The sequence below is a fragment of the Linepithema humile genome, chromosome 2 (genome assembly GCF_040581485.1).
Source record: "Linepithema humile isolate Giens D197 chromosome 2, Lhum_UNIL_v1.0, whole genome shotgun sequence".
Classification (NCBI taxonomy): Eukaryota; Metazoa; Arthropoda; class Insecta; order Hymenoptera; family Formicidae; genus Linepithema; species Linepithema humile.
In genome coordinates this window covers 6,455,619-6,479,516 of record NC_090129.1, presented here as the reverse complement: position 1 = coordinate 6,479,516, position 23,898 = coordinate 6,455,619, and the positions used below count along the sequence as shown (strand labels likewise).

The 23,898-nt window shown below is 34.7% G+C and overlaps 7 protein-coding genes across 8 annotated transcripts; 3 read left to right on the top strand and 4 right to left on the bottom strand.

Annotated features, from left to right (window-relative positions):
• Positions 1-168: 168 nt before the first annotated feature.
• Positions 169-3,578, bottom strand: Nup75 (nuclear pore complex protein Nup75). The gene is made up of 9 exons (XM_012378549.2): positions 3,142-3,578; positions 2,657-2,762; positions 2,215-2,559; positions 1,740-2,119; positions 1,350-1,669; positions 1,059-1,276; positions 772-990; positions 520-619; positions 169-454 (listed from the first exon to the last, which is right to left on the bottom strand). Exons 1-9 carry the CDS (start codon positions 3,169-3,171, stop codon positions 244-246), a joined length of 1,929 nt encoding a protein of 642 aa, XP_012233972.1. The 5' UTR covers positions 3,172-3,578; the 3' UTR covers positions 169-243.
• A 142-nt stretch (positions 3,579-3,720) lies between these two features.
• Positions 3,721-7,031, bottom strand: LOC105678856 (bifunctional purine biosynthesis protein ATIC). The gene is made up of 6 exons (XM_012378550.2): positions 6,846-7,031; positions 5,993-6,196; positions 5,552-5,840; positions 4,588-5,472; positions 4,223-4,487; positions 3,721-4,062 (listed from the first exon to the last, which is right to left on the bottom strand). The coding sequence occupies exons 1-6, from the start codon at positions 6,862-6,864 to the stop codon at positions 3,943-3,945; spliced, it is 1,782 nt and encodes a 593-aa protein (XP_012233973.1). The 5' UTR covers positions 6,865-7,031; the 3' UTR covers positions 3,721-3,942.
• Positions 7,032-7,457: 426 nt separating this feature from the next.
• On the bottom strand, positions 7,458-10,338 carry Tango4 (transport and golgi organization 4). 2 transcript variants are annotated; one of them, XM_012378552.2, is made up of 7 exons: positions 10,029-10,338; positions 9,808-9,914; positions 9,560-9,684; positions 9,134-9,411; positions 8,180-8,977; positions 8,015-8,092; positions 7,458-7,890 (listed from the first exon to the last, which is right to left on the bottom strand). In XM_012378552.2, exons 1-6 carry the CDS (start codon positions 10,029-10,031, stop codon positions 8,033-8,035), a joined length of 1,371 nt encoding a protein of 456 aa, XP_012233975.1. In that variant the 5' UTR covers positions 10,032-10,338; the 3' UTR covers positions 7,458-7,890; positions 8,015-8,032. The 2 variants fall into 2 exon arrangements, with proteins under 2 accessions (XP_012233975.1, XP_012233974.1); XM_012378551.2 differs by lacking the exon at positions 10,029-10,338 and having other exon boundaries at positions 9,808-9,923.
• Positions 10,339-11,715: 1,377 nt separating this feature from the next.
• Positions 11,716-15,267, top strand: LOC105678658 (G-protein coupled receptor 143-like). Its single transcript, XM_012378158.2, has 6 exons — positions 11,716-11,984; positions 12,568-12,673; positions 12,866-12,960; positions 13,035-13,213; positions 13,296-13,620; positions 13,698-15,267. Exons 1-6 carry the CDS (start codon positions 11,835-11,837, stop codon positions 13,926-13,928), a joined length of 1,086 nt encoding a protein of 361 aa, XP_012233581.1. The 5' UTR covers positions 11,716-11,834; the 3' UTR covers positions 13,929-15,267.
• pkaap (A-kinase anchoring protein pkaap) lies at positions 14,432-18,993 on the bottom strand. Its single transcript, XM_012378593.2, has 10 exons — positions 18,434-18,993; positions 17,209-18,001; positions 17,007-17,130; positions 16,791-16,927; positions 16,550-16,700; positions 16,327-16,441; positions 15,980-16,154; positions 15,832-15,905; positions 15,701-15,753; positions 14,432-15,570 (listed from the first exon to the last, which is right to left on the bottom strand). Exons 1-10 carry the CDS (start codon positions 18,456-18,458, stop codon positions 15,481-15,483), a joined length of 1,737 nt encoding a protein of 578 aa, XP_012234016.1. The 5' UTR covers positions 18,459-18,993; the 3' UTR covers positions 14,432-15,480.
• A 74-nt stretch (positions 18,994-19,067) lies between these two features.
• LOC105678888 (uncharacterized) lies at positions 19,068-21,927 on the top strand. Its single transcript, XM_012378594.2, has 3 exons — positions 19,068-19,220; positions 20,020-20,727; positions 21,006-21,927. The coding sequence occupies exons 2-3, from the start codon at positions 20,563-20,565 to the stop codon at positions 21,447-21,449; spliced, it is 609 nt and encodes a 202-aa protein (XP_012234017.1). The 5' UTR covers positions 19,068-19,220; positions 20,020-20,562; the 3' UTR covers positions 21,450-21,927.
• A 151-nt stretch (positions 21,928-22,078) lies between these two features.
• LOC105678687 (uncharacterized) lies at positions 22,079-23,569 on the top strand. The gene has a single exon (XM_012378196.2). It carries the CDS (start codon positions 22,505-22,507, stop codon positions 23,285-23,287), a length of 783 nt encoding a protein of 260 aa, XP_012233619.2. The 5' UTR covers positions 22,079-22,504; the 3' UTR covers positions 23,288-23,569.
• Positions 23,570-23,898: the final 329 nt, after the last annotated feature.

Below are 23,898 nucleotides of genomic sequence, written 5' to 3'. Positions count from 1 at the left end.
TTTTACTTGTTCATTTTGTAAAAATTATTGCACAAAAGTTATATAAGGATTTACAAAGATTTATCTATAAAACTAAAAATATTCAAATGCTGACAATGGACAGACTCATGGTCGAAAAATATCGGTAAAAAAACTTAATTTTAGTTTAATGTAGCTAAAACATGGGCATTTAAAAAGAATAAAGATAATTACAGATTTATTTAAAAAAAGATATTGATGTTACTTTATACAAAAGTTGATTCGTCAATGTTCGGCCTGACAGCCTTCTAAACTTAAAGCTCGTGCCAGGTTTCGTGCAACGCCTATTCGAAAGATGGAGACCTTGTCTTGAAACTTCGGATCGTTGCCATGAGCTTCTACGCAACGTAGTAATTCGTAGCAGTCATTGGAGGAGAAAATAACATCTTCTGCTTCCAACAGTGGTATAGCGTCCGTAAGCAGAATAGACCAAAAACTGAGAAGAAATGTATATAAATCATAATGTAAATATTAATATTTCTAAGACAAATAACAACTTACTATTTCGGTGTCAGATTCGAGACCAGAAGAGACACCAATAAATTTCCTGCCTCACGAAACTCGTCCATTGTGTACATTTTATGAAACTCACAATATTTCCCTGAATACAATAAAATATCTCATTAATTATTAAAATTAGTTGTGAAATTTATTCAATCATTATTAATACATTAATAAAAATTTGATAAAAATAATCATTGTGTGAAAATCATTTTTATTTATTTCTATCAATCATTATAAAAAGTTATTTACCTAAAAATGTGAGCCTATCGCTAGCCAACATGCAGGAACCCAAGTTCTCCAGCAAATCGCGACACTCCAGTTCTCCGTGTTCCGCGTAACATTTTAGAAATTCGTCCGCGATGTACGTAATAAAGTTGCCATCGTGTGCCCTGAGCGCCCACGTGAGAGCATTGCCCAGCCTCCCTTGTTTTATGCTCTTCATTCCTTGGATCTTGCATATACTGCTAACTAAGGTATATTTTTGAGTTATTGTAAGTATAATTTGAGTCAAGAAAGATATTGAAACTGAATTTTACCAACGTGCAGCATGTTATTGTCTCGTGCGACGTCGATGATCTTATTAACTCTCGCTTCTGTGCCTGTCGGCAGCGATTGCAAGAGAATCTCTAATCTGGCCAAACCTTGCATAGGGCAATGAATCAAGTAACTCGCGCCACACTGCCACAACGAGCGATGGCTCATTAACGTAGTTGCGTACTCCAATATCAGAGACTCATGAAGCTGCGCAGTTACACTACAAAAAATTGTCAAATATTTTAGTTTATTGTTATTACGAGATTTACAATAATTCAATATTTATTGCTCACTTAGCCTTTTCCTGATTCAAAATATTCAATTTTCCACATTTGTACAGTAAATCTATCAAATGAGCTGCAAACCAGCCGTTATCACTCATATACTGTATTTCTTTAATGACTTGATACAAGTCGTTTTCCATTAAAGCAAGAATTATGCGGTCTAAGTGTCGATTAGCTTGCCATCTCTCAGCGACACTGTTCGCGTAGCGCGAAAGTTCCTGTTGCTTGCAGCAAGGAGCAGTATAAAATAATTTTGCTGCCAATAATTCATACCACGCATCTGTATACTTGGAATATTCCCACAATATTGATTCATCTCCTGCTATTAACTGTAAAGTAAAAATTGAGTATTACTTTTTTTAAACATATATATAGATATATTAATATCGCTTCTCTCACCTTCATGAGTGTCTCCAAATCACTATCCCTAGCAAAATAATTGCTTTCTAGATTGGAGCAGAGATCCATTTGCCAGTGTTTCCACCGGGTAATAAATTCGTTCACGGAATATCCGCCGTACACATTATACACCGGCATTGTCCTGATAATATTATCTGCAGTGATGAACGCCGAATGATCTGCTTTGCTGTGCAACGCTAGGAGACGGCAAACCAGATTTAATTTTCCATGCAATGCGCAACCTATTACAGCTTCCCAATAATTCAGATTCTCCAAATCGGCACCAATAGTTTTCTGCGATAAGATCTTTGATGCCGCCAGCTCCCTTGAGGGAAAATGAAAACTGATCCATTCCAATAACTGTGGTAACACAACATCACCTGTAAAGATGATACAATATTAATAAATAGAATTTGTTTATAAGTTTTTCTAAAAAATCATATATATAAGTTTATATTTATATTTATCAATTTACCTGGTACAGCATCGACATAAAGAATTTCTGTTAAATGCCAAATGCATTCTACTTGATAAAATATAAGTTGAAAATTTTCCAGCATTGTCTTTTCTTCTGGCAGTGTTTCTTTCGGTAATATCTCTTGCAAGTTTTCAACACAAGCTCTCAATATGGATCTATACTGCTTACTGTGTTTAAGAAGTTCTGGTTTAATGTCACCAGAAGAAGATTTAAGTTTTTGAACTGATAGAAAGATACCATTACTCTCATTGACCAATTTACGCAAGAGTGGTGAAAATAATATGATTTCTGGCCGAATAAAATGTACTTTGGCATCACATGGTGCAAACTGACTTTCAATATCTGAAACAAATTTATATAATGTATGTTATTTTCAAAAAAATATAACAAATTTCTGTTATTATTATAAATGTAATTTATATGGAAATTATTTGGCTACCTTGTGATCGTTGGTCTACATGTTTGTACGCGTGTATTCCAAATCTGTTGCTATTTATCCAAGTTGTCGTAATGCCTGCTTTTTTACAAACATCATCTGGTATAACCTACAAAATAAAGAATGTACAAAAAATCATTATTTAGTTTGCAATAAAAAAGAATTATAAAATTAAATCTATTCAATTATCCTTTTCAGTCTCTGTTGTATTCATCTTTCAATAAATATATAAAATTTTAATACAAAAATAATAAATAGTAACAGTTTCAACTGCAAATTTGTGCAAGTCAATCAGAATAAAAAACCCAAAAATAACTTAAAATTCGATTACATAATATTTTAATTTAATCAAATTTAAAAAGAATACTCTAAACTTTAATTATTTAGTTTTATTCAAATTGTGTTACATATGACATGTTATATGCAATTTCTAGGAATCTAAAGTTTTCTAATAAAACGTTGTCCACTCGTGTATACGCTTTACTAACAATTATTTGAGCGTTGTCGGCTTCATCCATGATTATTCAAATTACTTCTGACGTATTATTAACTATGTTACAACTATTATTAATATTTTTCTCTACAAACGTATAAAAACTTTGGCGGGGTACCGATTTTAAGAGTCATGGAAAACATTGGACAGAGACAAGAAAGTAGATATGAAAAAACTGTCCAATTATCATATTTGTCCAGAAAACTAACTGGTCTCTTAGCTAGAGATTTTCTGTATGGCGCAAAAGTTAACTTGATTTTGAAAGTTCTTTATTTGATAAGATATCATTAATTTTTTACATATAATTGATGGAATTATTTGTCTACATATTTACGCTCACAAGTCCAAATTTGAAAATTACAATTAGTTTAATTAATTTAGTAAGATCATTGACAGAAAATTGTTTTTGTAACGTTTCCGATATATTACAAAAATATTAATAAAAAGTAATTACGTAAACTGACATTAATTTGCGAAACTTGTTGTTTATCAAACTAGTTATCTGAAAATATGTTAAATATAAATTTTGTAACTGCAATGTACTTTTAATTGGAATAAAGATAAGATCGAAACATGCGGAATGTTTTGATTTATTATTGTGCAATAATGCACATTAACATTACGTAAACGTTTATGAACAACATCTTACATAGCTGTTTGCAAAATTCAATAGATATTAAACATTAAAAAAATGTATAAAAATATTCTATTAATCGTTTGGATTGAAATGACTTAACATTAGCAAAAGTCTGTCGCTTGGGTAAAAATAGCAACAATGAACAAATATATCTTAGATTTAATGATGGAACAATCGAACGTTAGTATGAACCAGCACTATTTCGTGATCGTCGCAAGCTTCAATTACTTCTGTATCGTTTGTAGAGCCAGCAGGACTCGCGATGTACTTGACACCACTCTGAAAGAAAAAAAAAGAAATATTACAAAATTGTTGAATAATTGATAAATTTATATTGAAGAGAAATTGTTATCAAGCTTAACATTGAGCTGACGATCTTGTATGAAACCATTTAAACGATTGTTTAAACAAGTGCAAAATAAATACGAATTGTACATACAAGTCTAGCTCTATCGACATTGTCTCTGAACGGGAAGAAGGCATCGCTGCTCAGACAAACGTTATCCAACTTCTTAATCCATTCAATTTTATCGCTTTCCGACAGTTTTTCAGGAACATTTTCGTATAAGGCGGCCCACGCAGCTTCGTCCATATCCTTTCCTATCGACCCATTGACGTAATTGTCGATGGCGTTGGAGATCTGTGCTCTCTTCACGCCTTTCTTAAATTTCATGTTTAACACTTTTGGATGCTGGCGAAGCCACCTGTAAATACAATAATGCTTCAATATGTAATTAATGCATGCAGCAATATTAAAATATTATTCACTTCTTTACATAAAGGCGCAATAAAAAGCTGACGCACCAGTTATCGGCTTTATCCCCAGCGAGTCTTGTGCAATGAATTCTAGACTGCTGTCCAGCGCCGGAGCCGATCACTTGTCCGTCCCTCGCATAACAGACTGAATTGCTCTGCGTATACTTTACAGCGATAGTAGCCACGATCAGATCGCGGATGGCATCTCCCGACAGAGTTGTCGACTTCGTCGTTACGATGTTGTCAAACATCGACTTGTCGACAACGGCGTCGTTGCGATTCTGCTCCATTACCAGACCGTACAGAATCTTACGCTCCATCGGAGACGGCACGTAGGATGGATCGATTTGGAGCACAGTGTATCCGCCGTTCTTCTTCTTCTTCAGCAACTCGAGGGCTTCCTGCGAGTAGCCAGGGGCGATAATGCCGTCCGAGACCTCCCTCGATATGAGCTTCGCCGTAATAACGTCGCATGGCTCGGACAGTGCGACGAAGTCGCCGAAGCTGGACATTCGATCGGCGCCACGAGCACGAGCGTAAGCGGTCGCCAAAGGCGTAAGCTGATCGTGCAGATCGAGCACATGGCACACCTTCGCTTGCGCGCTGTCCAAGGGAACGCCAACCGCGGCGCCCGCCGGACTGACGTGTTTGAAGGAAGTCGCCGCCGGCAAGTTTAGGGCGGTCTTCAGTTCTTTCACCAACTGGTAACCATTCAACGCGTCGCACAGATTGATGAAGCCAGGCGATCCGTTCAGCACCGTCAACGGCAGCTTCTCTAATATGGTGAATATTTGCGCGGACTTCTGATGCGGATTCATGCCGTAGCGAAGGGTGAGCTGCGACACTCCGGCGCTGTACTGTTTACGGAAGTAATCAGAGATAGCGTTGTCGTACTCAGCAGTGTGAGTGAACGCTTTCAGAGCTAAAGTTTGTCTGAAAGTTGTGAAAACGTTAGAAAGCGGCCCTGCAAGGTTTAAAGTTTATATATTTGTGTTATCGTGCGAGAGCTCACCTTGTTTGCAGGGAGGTATTCTTATCAGCAGCGGTGTCCATCTCTTTGATGACCTTATCGTAATCATTGGGGTCGCAGACAACTGTGACTCTGTTGTGATTTTTGGCAGCAGCACGTAACAGAGTTACACCACCAATATCGATGTTCTCTATCGCATCCTCGGCTTTCACATCTGGTTTCGACACGGTGTTCACGAAGGGATACAAGTTGCAAACTACTACTTGAATAAGATCATAATTCTGTTTTTTCAGATCTTCAGCATCAGAGTCGGTCAATCTGGCAAGAATACCTATATTGTAAAAATAAGATTAAGAGATGTAAGATAAAAATAAAAATAAGACATAAAAGTTACAAATATATCATTATTGTTACATACTTAATATTACATTTATAAATAATACTTTGATAAGTATAAGAGAATAAATTATAAATATTTTTTACCAGCATGAATAGCAGGATGAAGAGTTTTTACACGTCCACCAAGCATCTCAGGTGCCCCAGTAATTTCAGAAACATCTCGTACAGATAGATTAGCATCTCTCAAGGCCTGTGCGGTACCTCCAGAAGCAATTAATGTGTATCCAAATTCGTGCAATTTTTTTGCCAATTGTAACAAATTGGTTTTATCAGACACACTTAAGATAGCTAAAAATTTCATAAAAATTAATAAATATTATCTTATAAAAATGCCCGAAGAAAAAAAATTTAAATGATGAGAATTAAATATATATAAAAAAATTAAATATATAAGATATTATTAAAAGTTAAATATATATATATATATATAAAAAAAATCTACAGAATTTATATATATTATATTTTTGCCTTAATATTCATTTATTTTATGTTTGTTCAGCTGCATTAATTTTTTTATATAATTCTATAACTTTCTTTTAATATTTAAAATAAACATATATTTGTTTTATTTAATATGTAGAAAGAGTAAAACACTTTATACATTCTAATCTTTTCTTCTATATATTTTTACCGGCGCGCCATAGGCAAGGAAACAAGTGGTTGCGTGGCACAGCTGTATGCTCTACGATTTTAAATTCTAATTTCACGAATTATTATATAATTATTGGAACAATTCTGTATAGTTTCGGAACAATTCTATAGTTTTTGTTTAAATGAAAGAGAAGTTGAATAAAAATTACATGTTAATATTTCATCAACAGAAGAAGCAATAGAATGTATATAGGAATGTGATATATCAGACCCCACGCGGTGGGGTCTTAATTCAAGGTTAAATCGTCTTTTGTTTCAATTCGACGTGTTTTATGAAATAACTTACCTAATTTATTTGCCGGCATTGTCAAGCGTTAAGTCTGGACAAAATATAGAGTGACACACAAGCTTGCCTCCTTTAATGAAACTGAGCCAAATATCTCTTGAACGCTTCTCAAAGGCAATAAGAATGCTCTACGAAAGAGCGTGTATTATATCGGAAGTTATAACGTACTAACACATCTCTAGTGGGCTGCGTAAATACGAAACGTCTGTGTGACGTCGAAAACATCTCGCAATAGTGGCAGGGAGACCGTCGGTCAAATGTCATCATGTTCAATTTAGATAATAGGCGTTATGTACTTGAAAGATCACTAGTGTAATGGTCTTTTTAAAAATAATCTTAAAATTTTTTTTTTTTAAATAAAGCCATCACAGATTTAAATACATTTTCTCAATGAAAGATTTGCTCTCATAAAGACAATGTACATACATATGATTTAGCATTTTTTAGTAAATAAAATAATTTATATAACTTGATATTTTTTGGTGAATATTTTTTAATCTGATTAAGATATTTAAAAAATTTTCATGTTTTGTATCAATAAATTATTAATGGATATCTTAGAGATATAGCTTTTAGATTTTCTCATAGTTGTAAATATGTCCATAACAAATGTTTATTTGTTCATTTTTATTATCAATGTTTATCGCGTCAACAGGACTTTTTTTATATAAATTGGAAAATAAAAGTAAAAGTAATTGGTACATAAAATTCTAATACTTGTCCAAAATTACAATTTTATCGTACAAAAAAATATATAAAACATTTTTATAAATGTATCATTGTTTTGAACATAACTAATCTGAAGAAAGTTAATAAAAAGTAATCAGCATATGACGCATCTCTTGACAAGAATAATGAAAGATAAAACATACCTAATTCCTTTACGTGTGTTTGACATTGGAGTATCTTTTTAATTAAATTACGCTTATTACGTTGTCAACAGTATAGGCGATAAAAGATATTTGGAATGCAAATCAAAATATGATGCATTTGTTGAGCCAATTCACGTGAAGATTTTCCTTGAGAAAGACTTCAGCTTGAAGAACTGTAAAATATCAAAATCGACATCTTTTTTATTAAAAATTTGGAATTTTATACAATTTGGAAGTTAAAGTAATTTTATATAAAATAGTTTTTGAATAGATTAGAATCAAAATTAGCATAAATACATTTAAATAAATTAGTATTTAGTATTTCCTTCGTTTTATTATGTCGGGTCGCCAGTCAATAGGATGCGTTTCTTCAGACTGAAATTATAAATAATAGAATAATTAATCCAAGATCCAATCAAATCTAACAATATCAGTAATATATAATTTAAATAAAGAACTTACAGCATTATCATCTTCCTTATATACTTTTATAGTCTTATCAGCTTCTGTGGTAATCATGCGAGTGCCTGACATATCAAACGTGATACTGAACACTCCAGCCTCGCTGTCCATTGAACCAGGTTGGACTGGCGCTTGCAGTCGTTGGAAATTGTATCCGGTTCTCCAATCCCAAAGGTGCATAGTGCCGTTGTCAGCGCCAGAAACTAAAACTCCATCGGCATTTACAGCTAAACAATTAACTATAGCATTGTGCCCGGCTAAGTTTTGAATGAATTTTCCCTCCGGACATTTCCATTGCTTAATATTGTCTGGTGACGCTGAGGCAAACATATATAAAGACGGATGAAACGTCAGAGCTCTAACGCTTTTTTTATGATTCGTTAGAGTGGCTCTGGATTTTCCAGCGGCCAAGTCCCACAAACGAATCGTGCAATCATGACTGCCGGTGATGATTTGTGGCTCAGCAGATTGGCAAATGACACTAGCCACTGTATTGGTATGCCCTACCAGTGTGTGGACATTTGCTTTGGTACGCATATCCCATACTCTACCAGTAGAATCTCGTCCTGCTGTTACTAAAACATCTATGGTAGGATGCAACGCCATAGAATATACTGCCGACAAGTGTCCATGGTAGTGCCTGATTACTTTATTATATTCCAGGTCCCAACATTTAACTTGACGATCCTCGCCACAGGAAAACAGATAAGGATGTCTTTGCGAAAATGCAAGACCACGAACACTGCTGATGTGACCGGTTAAAGAGACTTTCAACAACCCACTTGCTAAGTCCCAAATCTGCAAAATTTTTAAAAATCCATACATATTAACTTGAGAAACTGTTGACTTTTTTAATTGTAAAGCAAGATTTTTAATAATTACAAAAATTTTGAAACATTTTTATAAAAATTAGACTAATATATATGAATAGACATGTCAAAATTGTATACTTACTTTGATTACTCTATCGGCTGAGCCTGTAGCAAACCATTCATTTCCAGGTTCTACAGCACAGCATCTTACCCATCCTAAATGACCGCTAATAACTCTATACAATTTCCAAGGTGCGTGCCATTTGGGTTTTGCCATTGAGGGTGTTTTCTTTGGTGGTATTGTTATTGTACCACTGCCAATATTACCTCCACCTCCTGTTGGTATTGCAACTACTGCATTTCCTTTTGTCATATTGTAAGGAACCATTGCCGAAGTCATATTAACTCCAAAAGTTTCATCTGAAAATATATTAAAATGTATGTAATAAAATATATACATGCAAAAAATAAAATTTTCATTATTTTTATCTCAATTGTCTTATTATCTCTCTATCACAATTATCTCTCAATTATCTCTATCGGAGAATTCTCTATCAGAGAACATTACCTCCTGGTGGTGGAGGATCAGCAGAGTCATTTTCTTGTTGCACTTTGGCTAAGTTAATTTGCCTAACACGATCTAATACAGGACCATAACAATCTTTCGCTTTAACAGCTTTCTTCATTTGCTGTCTGAAAATAAATATTATCAATAAATAGAAGCTTTTACGTGAGATTAAAATAGAGTTTTATTAAGAATTTGGAAAATTTTTGCGGAAAAATTTTTGAAACATTTTCTAACTGTAAAATACTTACAAAACAGGATCCACTGGTGGCAAGGATCCTTGATTTAACAGAAACATGTCATGAGTTCTCTTTAAGGAACGAAATACTAATGTGTGCACAGAATGCCTTTGTACATCCTGAAACATAATGATAAAATATTTGTTAAACTTTGTACAAATTTGTATTACTTACATTAGTAACATGTTACATATAATTTAAAGTAATATTAAAAATTATTTAAAAATACATACCATTTTTTAAATATATTCACTGAAGTTGTTAAACTGTATGAAATTATTGTGAGGTTAGAAAGGCATGTTATGTCAGTGAGCTATATCTTTATATAGTGTACCGGCAGTGTACCGCGAAATCAGAAATCTTCTAATATATGTATATCTGTGCCTTAAAAGACAAAATATCACGTTTTATCCTTTTTACCACCTTTTTCCTTTTTCTAAATCATCAAGTTTTCTCCTTTTTAAAGAAAAATGATTATTTTGAAAGAATATACTAAGTGGAGCTTCACATAAGTGGAGCTTCTGTGAACTACTACTCTGCTCTTACCATCCCGAAAAATGGATGTAACATGGACATGAACCAAACCAGGGCTCTTTTATCATCCAGAAAAATAATGTGGCCATGTAGTTCCAGGCAGGCTGTAAAATGGATGTACGCGCCGCTAGTGTACGGCCATGGTGGAAAGAAACAAGGTGAGTTATTGCGCATAATGGCGGCAAAGAGTTGGGGGACTTGCTTGTCAACCAATCACAGGGGACCCATTTTATGCGCGCAAAATTCAAACGTTCACAGCTGATTAAAAAATCAAAACAGTATTGTAAATAAATAAATACTGCGACTATTACAATTTTTAATGCAACAGGTCGGCATACTGTCTACAAAGATAAAGTCACATAATATTACATATTACACCAAACTCTAAACAAATCTTCATATTATATATTCATTTATTACTTATACACGACGGTCACATCGGTCTTTTCCAAATTTAAGAAAACTCTCTGCACGAACACTATATATTTTTTTAAGAGGAACACTGTATACACTTTATATATTCGTTAATAAAGCATGTCATCAGCCATCAGCCATAATGAATTTTCATGAAATGGGCCCCCTATGATTGGCTGTCCGCTCCCCACTACCTTTAGACTACTGCGCAACCACGAGAATAAAGGCCGAAGCACAGACTTTTACATAAAGCATAACGCATAAGCATAAGGAAATTGATTGGTCTATATATAAGCATAAGCAAATGCATAAGGAAATGGACCAATCAATTTCCTTATGCTTATGCGTTATGCTTTATGTAAAAGCTTGTGCTCTCGGCTTAACTCACCTTGTTTCTTTCCACCATGTCTGCTACTACATTGGGTTTGTTCTTTTTAGCTACACTGGGATTAAAACAGGATAGTATAGGACAGATAGATAGTCTGGCCTGTACTATCCTGTAAATAAAATTAATATGTATTAATAATAATACATATAAATTTGTTGCTTTAAAAGTTCTGAATTGTTAAGAGAAAATGACAAGATGTTATTCTAAATATTACAATTAAGACTATGATTTGAAAAAAAAAAGAAATTGTCGATTGCAATGAATTAATCGTGGCTGTGTCGTTGCAATAGACCCTTAATTATTTATAATTTAGGATAAAGCAAAGTAAGACGTGCGCAATCGTATTTCACGGGAGCAATACGAGAAATGGCCTATCGCATAAAAAGTATACAAATAATTACTTAATCCAAGTTTTAGCCTATCCATTTTAAAACAATTGATCTATTATAAATAATTTTTTATTTATATTATTTTTATATATAATAATACTTGGAATATTGTTTTATATGATTTGGCTTGGTGGAAGGGAGACGCAAAACATATGTCCACTCGCTTCTACAAACCGAAAGCCGAGAGCACACAGACACGTGACGTCAGCGGGTCTCGGTATGGAGCTCTCCGGGGAAAACTGGCAGCTCTGGTGCTAGCATGCATTAGCACGTGCTAGACTTGCGTCAATTTAATTGTGATAACATTAGATAATATGGCCGACCCGACGTTACAAACGTTTTGTTGTCATCATACAAACCGAACGGATAGAACGATAATGATCATGCAAGAATTTAATACAGACGCATATAATATGGTGTGCATGGTTTCATCAACAATGGGCATGATAGGCGCGATTTATCAGGTAAATTTCAAAGAAACCGTGACGAAGAACTACTTGTCACCGAGCTTTTTCCCTGCAAAATTAACAATAACTTTATTGTTACATGTAGAATAAGAACTGTTAGCTAAAACGCGTCATTTTTTATCATGTTAGGAATTGATTACAATTTAAAAAAATTATTTTGAGTTGGAATTTTATTCAAAATGTGATTGTTAATCAATTTGTTTTAATTGCTCTTTCAACACCTTGATTCTTCTTCATGTAATGTAAAAAGTAATTATAAGAAAATAGAGTTAACAAGAATGATAATTTTAAATAATATTTATAATATATGATTATATATATATATAAAAATATTACTTAAATAATATATATAATTTTTTATTACATACTTTATAATTTTTGTGTTTATTTTTTAAATATTTAAATTATATATTTGTAATTAAAGTAAATAATAGTCATAAAAATGTGTAATATAATAATATTATGGAATTGATATATATAAATTTGCTAAAGTTTATCTAAAAAGGTTGCATTAAATATAAATTATAGAAAATTATAAAGTTTATTCTAGTGTTTTTAAATTAAAATGAAACATTTCCAGATATTACCTCGAGAAGACTCAAATATTTCTCAGCGTTGGAGAAGCATTTCCAGAGGACGAGATATCATTGTATGGCTTGCTGTTGCTGATCTCTTAGCATCTTTAGGTCTAATCTGTTATTGCAATTTGATTATGTGCCGTTAACTAAGTAGTACATATATAAACATTGCTCTATAAATTTGTTACTTTTATCAAACTGCTCCAATTGATTTTTAATTATTTGATGCGTTAGACAGAATAATAGATAATGAAACGATGAAATAAATGTATTTTATCTGATTATTTTATACTTGATCAGGTGTGTTTGTGAGATCGACATTATGGAAGAATCTTAAGTCAATCATGCCAATGGAAGGTGATTTGTCAAGTGTTGTTTTCTGTGCTCTTTCTTCGGTAACGTTGACATTTCTACACTTGATGCGGGCACACAAATTTATAAAAATATTGACAGAGATGATTGTTTGCAGGCATGGATCCAATATTTCTATATGGCCACTTGGATATGGACATTGTGTTATGCAGTAGACATGAAACTACTGTTAGGTGACAAGAATGGACATTCTGTATATTATCACATCTTGGCCTGGGTACTTCCAGCCATTCTCACTTCATTCGGATTGCTCATTTTATACATTCCAGATGCAAAGTAAGATTTTACAATAATTATTTCTATTTCAACAATTATATGCATACAGACAAACCGCAGTAAATGCAAGATTATCTTATAGTTGTCACAGTTTGACATTATCCAGTGCCATATTGCGTATTCTTCCAAACTACTGCGCAACGTATGTGCTGTTGGCAGTGGTGATGATTGCAAATCCTATTTTGTACATCGCCTCAACTAAAGACGTTGAAACAGCAGTTCTGCACAGCATGGCTCAAATGACTGGAAGGGAGCGAAAGTTGATACAAACAATTAGACTAAAATTTGCTCTCATCAATCTGGCCTACTACGTATGCTGGTTACCCAATCTAATCAATGGAATATTATTGTGGACTTTGTGGTTTCAGTTGCCGATTAAAGTAGTTATTGCTCTGTGGTATATGATGGTACGTTTGTGTACTTTTTCTTTGAAGTATGTACACTGTAAGATTAAGAAAATGATTGAGACATTTTTAATCGATAGGCTGTGACAAATCCTCTTCAAGCGTTCTTTAACGCAATCGTTTATCAACCATGGACGAGGAGGGAGAAATTTCGTTTTGAATGTTGTCAAGAATTTCAGTCAAGCATCAATTTAAATGCAATCAGAGATAGAAGACTGCACTTCTCTGAGACGTCTCCATTATTGAATCCATGGACGAAATACGCACAGAACATACCACATATCAGTATAAATGGATCTTCATCTTTATGAAAGCCTGTTTTACTGCCTTAGAAAAGTAAACAAGGTAATTTATGGCCTTTAAAAGCTATCTTGGCTTTAAAAAGAATCGTCTTGATACGCAAAGTTATTGAAATATTTACATATCATAAAACCAAACTCTCGATTGTGTCTATTTTGTTCAGGCATATGTGACACTCTGATATCTTAGGAAATATAACGATATTTTATAAAACAATTTTCTGATAAATTTTTGGAAAAAGATAAATAATATAAAAAGTTTAATGTATTGAAAATCTAATAGATACAAAAAAGTATAATTTAGTAATATTTAAATTTATACAAATTTTAATATATAAGATATAAAAAAAGGAATTTAAGAAAAAAATCACAATATGCAGTTTTTTTTAAACACTAGACTTGATGCATCTGCTATAGACTGTTTTAATTTTAAGAAAATAGAGTGCCAATAATATTCCTTTTTATAATATGCGTCAATAATATCATAGATAAAAAGATATAATAAAATATAGAAGTCGGGTATATAATAAGGATTTCATTATTAATAACATTTTTGTACTTAAATATTATGTGTAGTATATGCTAAATACTGTTAAAATATATCTTTTTCTATATCATAGTATCACGATCAACGGCGGTCACACATGCATCATTTGTATATACATATATATCATTATTCTATTCTAACATCAAATGTATCATCATATAAATCGACAATGACAAAAAGTACAAAACCTTATGTTTTAAGAATTCGTCAATATCTACATTAGTCATCGTCAGAAGCGAGAAAAATAACGCAAATGATATTAGCAATACATTTGTCCAAATTCAAAAAACTGAAAACAACTCACAAAATAAATAAAAATAAATAGAAAATTAATAAAATAAATTATTTTATATGTATTTTTACACATACTATAAATTTACTTTATTAATAAGTAAAGTAAAGAATAAATAAAACTTATTCAAAAATCTTATTAGTATAGCAGTAACAAGGAAAGCATTTGCATTGTGATTTCTCTCGCTTCGGATGTCACAATCGACAATGACAGACATAAGAATTTGTCACTGTTGTTCTCTGCTCATCGAGAGTATTTTGTAATAAATTGAAAAAATAAGATCTTAATTAGGAAAAATATTAATTATCTTGCTTATAGGATCTTTATAAATTGTTTTATACAACAAATTGTAGTATATATGTCAATTTTCCTTCTAATAGTTATTTATATTGATCACAAATTCCTGTTATATCATTGAATAAAGAATTTAAGATTCTATTTTACTGATTGTACAAAGCATATTTGGTAACAAACTTGAAATAAAAACGTACGGCAACTTGGTTCCTCAATAATTATTAATTTCTTTCGTTTCTATCTTTTATCATTAGTCTTTCTATTCATCATCCGTTTGGCACTTCGGCAAAATTTTGCAGTATTATTACACTAACTTCAAAAGAAAAAAAAAGAAAAAAGAGAGGCGTGTTACTTACATACAAACACACAAAATACAAACATCTTATATTTAGAAAAAACTTAAGCCTTAAAATCATGTCATTTTTGCACCATCAAGAGGGAAGATTTGAAGTTCCAAGTGTTAAAGATGTGATCTCACGGACGATCATATCGGCAATCCTCCATGCTAATTCCTCTTTAGCCTATCAATAATCAATTAATTAAATTATATATATATACATAACGTGCGTGAATAAATAACTATTACTTTCAATGGTAGTATTTATTCAATTTTAATATTATAAAAAGTGCCAATTATCCTCAAATACTTGCCTTATCTTGTTCTATATTTACAAATCGTTTTACAGCACGAGTTAGGCGAGATTCTGAAATTATGTACATAACATTATAGTACCATTATATTTGTTAACTTAAACTCACTATGGAAATGTTGAATAACTTACCATATTTTCTATGAGGATCTGGTTCTATTTCAGTAATAAATCTACCTAACTTGTCAATGTAACCAATGCTTAAACTGCAAAATCAAATTTATGGTTTATAAATTTATCAGTATTAATGTATTTTCTAATGTTAAAAAATGTAAAGTACCTATATTTATTACGTCGCCACAAAGAATCTGGATCGTAAAGTTGCCTAGTATCGATGTTCAAGTGACTGTTGATATTTTTTTTATTATTCGGTAATCTGTTGCCATTATTTCCTATCTGAGATGTACTTGGCATACTAACACACACAGAGCTTACTTCACTGCTACAGTCTGAACCTATAAATATATTTTAAAAATAAATATATTTTATATATTTTTTTTTCTTGTACATATTAAAAACTTCTAAATCTTATTTACTGAAATTAAAAATATCATTATTTGTTATTGAAGAAATAAGAATTTCTCACAATAACATGTTAAGTCGTTATTGGAATCAAGCGACACCAACCTGTTCTCCTTATCTTGGAATGCAAACTTGGACATGGGCTGCTCTGAATCGTACTGATTAATTCTGATAAGTATTTATAATACAGCTGTGATGATAAGAACGCCGGCAGATAATGCTAGAAAAAGATTGTAACATGGTACTGCTTTTTACGTTGATTACTTCGATATAGAATTCTGCGTGATAAGTGCGATATACGTGTGATAAATTAGTGCAGAGAGTGTACCTTATTGAGAAAATTATATACAATTTTGTTGGGTTTATCAAAACAATCGGGCTGTGGGCCTCTCTCGTCCTCACAGCAAATATTCTGCTCCACATGAAAACGAATTTTATCACTGAATCCGAGGGGCATCGTTGCTTGTAAACTGAAATATCTAAAAAAACAATATCCATATAGCTACTTATTTTTCTTTTGTACGGGTCATCTATATATTCATTGTCATCTATATATTCATAGAAATTACTTCTCATAAATAATAACTGCATCAGACTGCGCCTCTTCGGGATCGGCTGCACCTTTCTTCGCCAAGAGATTTTGCTTGTAACTTATAGCTGACATCCAAAAGTCCAACAACTCTCGTTTATTCTCGAGTTCCATAAACTGGAATGTAAAGAATGAAGAAATCTGTAATTAAAATTTCTGCCACGAAAGTAACAATCATCGGAAGCAAGATACAAACCTCCATGAAGTAAAAAAACGCTGTTTCATTGTATAATATATCTGCTAACTGTACATTACCACTGGTGAGTACATCAATTTGATGTTTGCAGTAAAATTCACTTCGTAAAAAATCGTTAATATACCTGCAAAATGCAATATTTATCATTTATACGCTTTTTTTAATACTAGAATAGTGCATATCAAACACACATGTCACTTACTCATTCTCTAATATATCGTATACTATGCTTTGCACAGCAGATAGGCACCGTAATATAGGCTCAATGTTCTTCTCTTCAACAGCCTTCTCCATTTCCAGCCTCAGTTCTTCGGATATTTGATTTATACCCAGAGCACCTTTGAGAATGTACTTCTTGTAAATTCTCAATGCATCTTGTCTCGTTGTCGTCATGTCATGTCTCTTACTTCCACAATCGTGGTTTGATTGTCGCGTTTCACTCACTGCCTGACTAGTCTTTGGCATACCATTTAATACGGATGTCGCGTTGTCACTATTATCCGCGCTTTCATCAAATGGTATTTCGCTGCTCGTTTGAGTATTTACATTGTTAACAAGTAGATTGCAACTAAAGTTTTCGTTATCGTCTAAAGAAGTAGGCAAAGCATCTAATAGCTCCTTTTGATTTGACCGTCCAGCTTTTTCTGCATCTTCACCAGATATGCCAGACGCGCTGCACAAACATTCCACCTCTAACCAGAATTTTATGAGAGCTAAGTGTTTTCTGATATCCATAAATTGAATGAAGTAACCAAGGGCACTCTTGTCCATAAGTATTTCCGGTAGAGCTTTAGACAACCGAGACCTGAAGGTGTATGCTTCTTTAGTGTCATTATTGAGTATTTCCTCCTCCTCTTCTTCCTCAAGATTGCACAATACACCTGAGGGTGTTTGGATGGACCACGGGCTACCGTTGAATGCATCTGTCAGAAAGCTTCCCGAACTTGTTGATTTTGCAGGTGAAGTTTCTAACAATCCGGACTTATCCCTTTGTCCTACCAAGTGCCATACATATTTTATTAGAACAAAAATCAAAAGTTAATCATTGAAATATATAAAACAATGTATACTGTTGCAAACAACCATTTTCTATATACAAGATATTTATATAATCAAAGTTTAATTGACTCTAGCTTTAAATGTAAATGACAGGATAATAATATAAAAGGACAATAATATTAAAAAAGTAAATAAAGTTTCAGACGCGACAATGTGAAATATTATAAAATATAACAACTTTTGGACATTTCTGTGAAAATCAAAATAAAAAGTTGAGTAGAAAGAGAAGAAGTATAGTGTGACATGTATTGTAAATGTCATTAGGTCAGTTGTTCACGGTAGGTTATACGCATTAGATGAAAAAGTGATTCTTCTAATCATAATGCGATCTCGTCTAACATGTGAAGCAATCAAAGATAAATAATTACCAATCTTCTTAAAAAATTGGAGCATCGTTCGTGTCAACGCGTAACATGATAAGAGCCGTCGATGATACGAGGGTCACCGAAAAATAAATATCAAGGATCCAACTACAAACGCATCCTACGGAAGATGAATGGAACACATCAGTTTCGCCGAAATGTCAAACTATGCTGCGCGATCGAGTTCAATCCGGGTGACAGGCCAAAATTCCTGCTGACGACGACGATCCACACCCCGGTTACGCGCGTACGCGACGGTGCGCGACATTCCCCGGTGGCGTCATTACGGACGTAAGTGACAGATTACTGTTGTTTGTATCGTCGATTACGACAGATCCCGCGGGGATGTAGGGTGCAGGTGCTATAACAGCGCATCGGAGAGAATCCGAGTCGTTTACATTTGGTTGCCCTCGAGAGCGATTCGATTCTCGATAGCGATAACAACGGAAGATTCCGGCGAGCGATTCGGAGCTATAATCACGCGAGATGCAACTTTAACACACGTTTTACACTTGCAGCGATGTAAGCATAAAAGTACCCTCGGTAAGAGAAAGAAGGGAAAACGAAATAGTGTAGAAAGTGAAGTGCATGCATTGTGAATGCAGCGCGTTTTTCAAACACTTTCAAAGCACCGATAGTTAGCGCTACAGCGCGCAATATGGCGTTTGTGTTGTTGTCAAAATATTATGACATGTGTTGTGTTTTATCGTATATTCTTAATTTTACTTGTATTATGAACAACTGAAAAAAGCCAATTACTTTTGACAACTACTTCTCGATATATAGATAAAAGGTATAAAATTGCATGTTTATTTATATTATATTATGTCATTCATTCTGCAACATGTTTAATGTATTATAATCTTAAAAAATAAAATTAAATTAATAATTTATTATTATACTTTTTTTGCATTAATTTAGAAATTTATGAATTGTAATTTATAAATTATAATATTGTACATATTAGGAAAAATCAAACTTTCAAACTTACAAGAACGAATTAACCTATCAAATAGATAGAGATTTAATAAACGATATGTTAAGAATGAATTATCGTAAGAAATTTCTCGTATCGTTATGAAATCTTCTTTCACCGAATTCCACTATCATAATCTGTGGCAACTACGGAAAGATAATGTTTTATCATATTATCTATAGCAACAAATTTCGCAGAAATGTGCACGCATCATTCACCCACATACTCATTTTTCGAAAAATTATATTTATCGATAAGCTAAACAAAATACACACATATAAGTATTGCATATTCCAACTTGTAAGTTTTAGAATATGCAGTCATAATGATACATAAAATATATTGTCACAAATCTTCCTATGTTTTTTTAAAACATTCTTTAACATTAAACTAGAAAATTTATATACATTTTTAGATACTATTTAATTTACTATAAAACCTCAAAATACTGTATAAAATAAAATTACAAAATTTAGAGGAATTTTTTTATTTTGTTATTTGGAAGATAATGGAACAAAGATAATACTTTATGTCATTTGTATTTCGAATCTATATTTATATCTATTTATTGCATTTTTATTATTACTCAATAGATAATTTCATTTTTATTTTATAGATTTTCGAAGCGTCTAGAGTCAATTTCAATTAAAAATCAAAGGTGTGTCAAATGGAGGGGAAACGTCCATTCGAGTCGAGTTTCGTAACCGATACGGGATCGAATGCTCGCATACAAACACTCCTGATGATCGAAGCGGGAAGACAAAAATACACACGAGTCGAAGATCCGATTGCGTGTACGCACGCGATATGTATACATACGTCTACGACGTTTCGAAGGCTGGCTGTCAAGAACGCGTAGCGCGAGAGGGCAACGGCCGGGCATCGTACTCTCAGGGGTTCCGGCGAACGCGACGAGAAGTACGAAGGCTAAAAGGTGACGGAGAAGAACGCATACGATGATCAGCCGAGCTGTCCACGATCGTATATACCGGTTTGGCCACGCGAATGCGGACCATTACGTCCGAGCGGATAAACCGGCTACGTCAGACGACATAGGTTCTCGCCGGTGCGGCTAGGACGGTGCCCGAGGCGTCCTCCGCCGCACATTTTTCAGTTATCACTCGAGAGAGTCGATCGCGGCCGCACGAGGATCATCATCATGCTCGGTCACCTCGTTATCGCGGTCTGTTGCATTACCGCTGTAATGCCCGTGCCAGCCAGGGTTTATGATCAGCGGCAAACCGGCGACCTGAACGTGCAGATAGAGCTGAAGGACCTGCAAGTCGTTGCGCTGCTCGATTCCGAGCTTTTGGAGGATTATACGGTAAAAAAAGATTCTTTTCGAATAAGAAATTGGAATAATACCTTTATGATCGTCTGTCTCTGTCGCGGTATCTTTTATGTTCTTATTTACTTTCTTCCCAACTTTGTGTATTCTTTTTTCATCGTTTACTAGACGATTCCAGATGATTTTTAAAAGTACAAATAAAACTTTTTCTTGTCAACCCAAAAATCCGGAGATCTATGTTGTCTAAATAAATAAATCACTTCTTAAATATCGTCAATAAATGTGCAATACTCACCGTCAGTGTCACGTTGCAGGATTACGATTACTTCTACGACTACGCCGACTTCACTATCAAACCAAGTAACCGACCTACCACGAGCACCACGACAAAGACCACCGAGAAAAACGACACTGCGGAAGTTACCGAACCGTCCATCATTCCGTCTTCATTTATCTCAACGCTTATCGATATTGTAAATTCGACTGAACTTAATGCGACGTCATTGAACGACAAGGAAACTCCGAACGCTGATCCATCGAACGGTACCGTGAACTCGACGTCGAATGCAGGTAGCGATGAAAGTCAGTCGAGCGAAGAGGATGGTGAGTCTGGAACAGTTGTTATCGCCCCATCGACCACGGTGAAACCCGTACATGCCCTGCGGTCGCAAAAACGTTGTAAATCCGGATACATTCCGAATGGCCGCGGTCGTTGTCGACGTGCGAGCCGACGGCGGTTGTCGTTGTTGCCGCTGTAAATACGAATTGTAACAACCGAGTTCCTTCGACCGAATGGATGACTTTTTTTCCATACGCCGTTTGCCGTAAATTTTAAGTAAAACTGGTACTTAAATGGTCGCATCAATGAAAATTGAATTGCATAGCGAGAATCTGGAGACAAGTGTCCTTCAAGCCATGTCAGAAATGTGCCATATCAAGCTTACATTATGCAGTAAAGTAAATTGTATACCTGTACTATTGTACAAATCAATAATTTCGTATGCAGTAATTATTTCCGACATAAATTTCCTTTTATCACGGTCCTGAATTTCGACAAAGGTCGCAATTCGAAAGTATGACGGAAGAACTTCCGTTCTTAAAATGTAATACGTAATTAAAAACGTACTTACAATTAACGTTGATTATATCCTTGCTTATATCTAATTTTAAGACATATCTTTTGGCAAAGGTTTTTAACGTTAAGTTTGCTAATAAATATTTTGATATACTCATAAAGCGAGTTTTTGATTTCAGCAGCAAGAATATCCTGAAAATAGAAATCCATCATTAACAGAAATTAATACTTTAAAATTAACAATTAATATTAGGTTATTGCTCTTCCTTAATTAAAATAATGCTTTAGTATTTAGGAATTTTACTTTTAAATCGAGAAGTCTTGAAAATTTGAATATTAAATTAGCTTATTTCAGGTTTTATCTTACCTGTTCTCGGAATGTATTCTTAATGCCGCGTGCCGGTTCATCAGCGCACGCTTCCTCTGATTATTTATTCATAATTCGCAATTAGTCGCCTGCTCGAAACCTACGGTGTTTTCGTCCGCCGAGGTTCAAACAATCAATTACAATCTCACGCCAATCCACATGCGATGCCCTATAACCCGAGCGAGATGGATCCCCCTATCATATAGATATAACCGTGTACCGGTTCGGCGCGACCGGCCGCGGTGAATCCGTTGCTCGCGCGATCGTCGCAGTTGCGAGAAGAACCTTGCTCGTTTCGCTCGCGTTGCCGAAGAGCGTCGGTCGCACACACGTTACATTAGCGGCGACGTGACACGCACATAATCACGAAGATGACGACGATCGGGACGATGCTAATCTTCCTCGGCACGGCGTTCGTCACACTCGCCGGGATCGGCGCCGCGCCGGCGAAATACGATCAGCGACAGGAGGGCGAGTTCAACCTCAACGCCAAGCTGGAGAACTTCCTCTTCGTCGTAGCCGTTCCGAGCAACAATGAATTCTTAACCGATCTGGCGTTACAGGCTCTCGAGCTCAAGCTGAAGAGGTCGAACCTGCCGAAGGATCACGAATCGATCAAGACCGATGAGGAAATTCACAATGAGGAGCCTTATTCCGTGGAAATTGTACGGATAGATGAGAATCCTTCGGACGAGGCGAGTTCGACGCGAAAAGCGGAAGGGGAGAGCACTGCGAAAGCTTCGATCGGCGACAAGGCAGCCGAAAAGAGATCCGCGAAAGATGTGAAGGGCTTCGAGTTCCCCAAGAGCCGCGAAGTGCCGACTATCGTGGGATACCTCCTGGATCCGAAGAAAACGCACGGATCTTACAAAACGGAGAACGGCGCTCGGGCGCGGAACGTGCTTGGGATCATGTGGAGTCCCGACGTCCAGGCGGCAAAGCCGGGAACGTCGCTAAAGAAACAGCTGCTTCGAAGGGAGGAGGAAGACGACGTCGTCGCGTCTTCGTCGAATGCTGATAAGAACGACGTGGCTTCGCTTTCTGAAGAGAAGCCGGAATTGTGGCTGGTGGGCCACGGCGCCGAGAACTGCGGTCCAGGAAGTCGCCGCAACGGAGAGACCTTTATCTGCGAGTACGCCGGCTCTCCTGTTTAAACATCTGAGATATGCTAGTTTCCATTATTTTTCCTGGTGCAATATTTTGCTTTCTCCTATATTTAACATAAATAATTATATAAATATATGTAGATCGAAAAGTTCGTTCATTTTTTTGATAGCGCAAGAGTCATGTAAGAAAAAACGAAAGAATTTTTTGATCACTTTTGATATTTGAAACGCGCTGAACGCGAGATGGTTGTCGTTTTATATGAAACGTATATGTGAGGTTGTGCATGTATCTATCAGATTATTTTAACGAATAAAATATTTAAACAGCAAGAGCAATGTGTTCGTATATTTAAACATAAGATTTATTGCTTTTAGTTTGATTCTGTAATATATAATCCAAATTTAATTTTTACATTCTCTCCAAAATCGATTGAGCAGCAACAATACTTTGCAAATCGGAAGCACGCGGAACAAACATTATCAATACTTTTTTTTCGCCTTGTTCTTTCCTCCTAGCTATTTGCCGTGAGATACCGCTTGTTCGGATTATTATCTCGAGAGAATTCTTAAAGTGGATGAATTCGCATCCTCACGGAGGATGAGAATGAATTTCAGGTGCTCTGAAAATCGCCGGGAACGAAGGTCGTTTCTGAAGGTGT

Coding starts and splice junctions, on each gene's coding strand:
- Nup75 (XM_012378549.2), bottom strand. CDS start 3,171: ATGGATGAAGCCGACAACGCTCAAATAATT. Junction 2,560..2,656: donor TGTAGACCAACGATCACAAG/GTAGCCAAATAA, acceptor AATTTGTTTCAG/ATATTGAAAGTCAGTTTGCA. Junction 2,120..2,214: donor TTATGTCGATGCTGTACCAG/GTAAATTGATAA, acceptor TCATCTTTACAG/GTGATGTTGTGTTACCACAG.
- LOC105678856 (XM_012378550.2), bottom strand. Junction 4,488..4,587: donor GGGGATAAAGCCGATAACTG/GTGCGTCAGCTT, acceptor TTGTATTTACAG/GTGGCTTCGCCAGCATCCAA. Junction 4,063..4,222: donor ATGTCGATAGAGCTAGACTT/GTATGTACAATT, acceptor TTTTTCTTTCAG/AGTGGTGTCAAGTACATCGC.
- Tango4 (XM_012378551.2), bottom strand. CDS start 9,923: ATGTTTCAGGATGTACAAAGGCATTCTGTGCACACATTAGTATTTCGT. Junction 9,685..9,807: donor CCACCAGTGGATCCTGTTTT/GTAAGTATTTTA, acceptor ATTTATTTTCAG/ACAGCAAATGAAGAAAGCTG. Junction 8,093..8,179: donor ATAAGGAAGATGATAATGCT/GTAAGTTCTTTA, acceptor TTATAATTTCAG/TCTGAAGAAACGCATCCTAT.
- LOC105678658 (XM_012378158.2), top strand. CDS start 11,835: ATGGCCGACCCGACGTTACAAACGTTTTGTTGTCATCATACAAACCGA. Junction 11,985..12,567: donor TGATAGGCGCGATTTATCAG/GTAAATTTCAAA, acceptor AAACATTTCCAG/ATATTACCTCGAGAAGACTC. Junction 13,621..13,697: donor TTGCTCTGTGGTATATGATG/GTACGTTTGTGT, acceptor TTTAATCGATAG/GCTGTGACAAATCCTCTTCA.
- pkaap (XM_012378593.2), bottom strand. CDS start 18,458: ATGCTCCAATTTTTTAAGAAGATTG. Junction 16,701..16,790: donor GCAGTTATTATTTATGAGAA/GTAATTTCTATG, acceptor TTGTTTTTTTAG/ATATTTCAGTTTACAAGCAA. Junction 16,155..16,326: donor TTCCAAGATAAGGAGAACAG/GTTGGTGTCGCT, acceptor ATATATTTATAG/GTTCAGACTGTAGCAGTGAA.
- LOC105678888 (XM_012378594.2), top strand. CDS start 20,563: ATGCTCGGTCACCTCGTTATCGCGGTCTGTTGCATTACCGCTGTAATG. Junction 20,728..21,005: donor AGCTTTTGGAGGATTATACG/GTAAAAAAAGAT, acceptor GTCACGTTGCAG/GATTACGATTACTTCTACGA.
- LOC105678687 (XM_012378196.2), top strand. CDS start 22,505: ATGACGACGATCGGGACGATGCTAATCTTCCTCGGCACGGCGTTCGTC.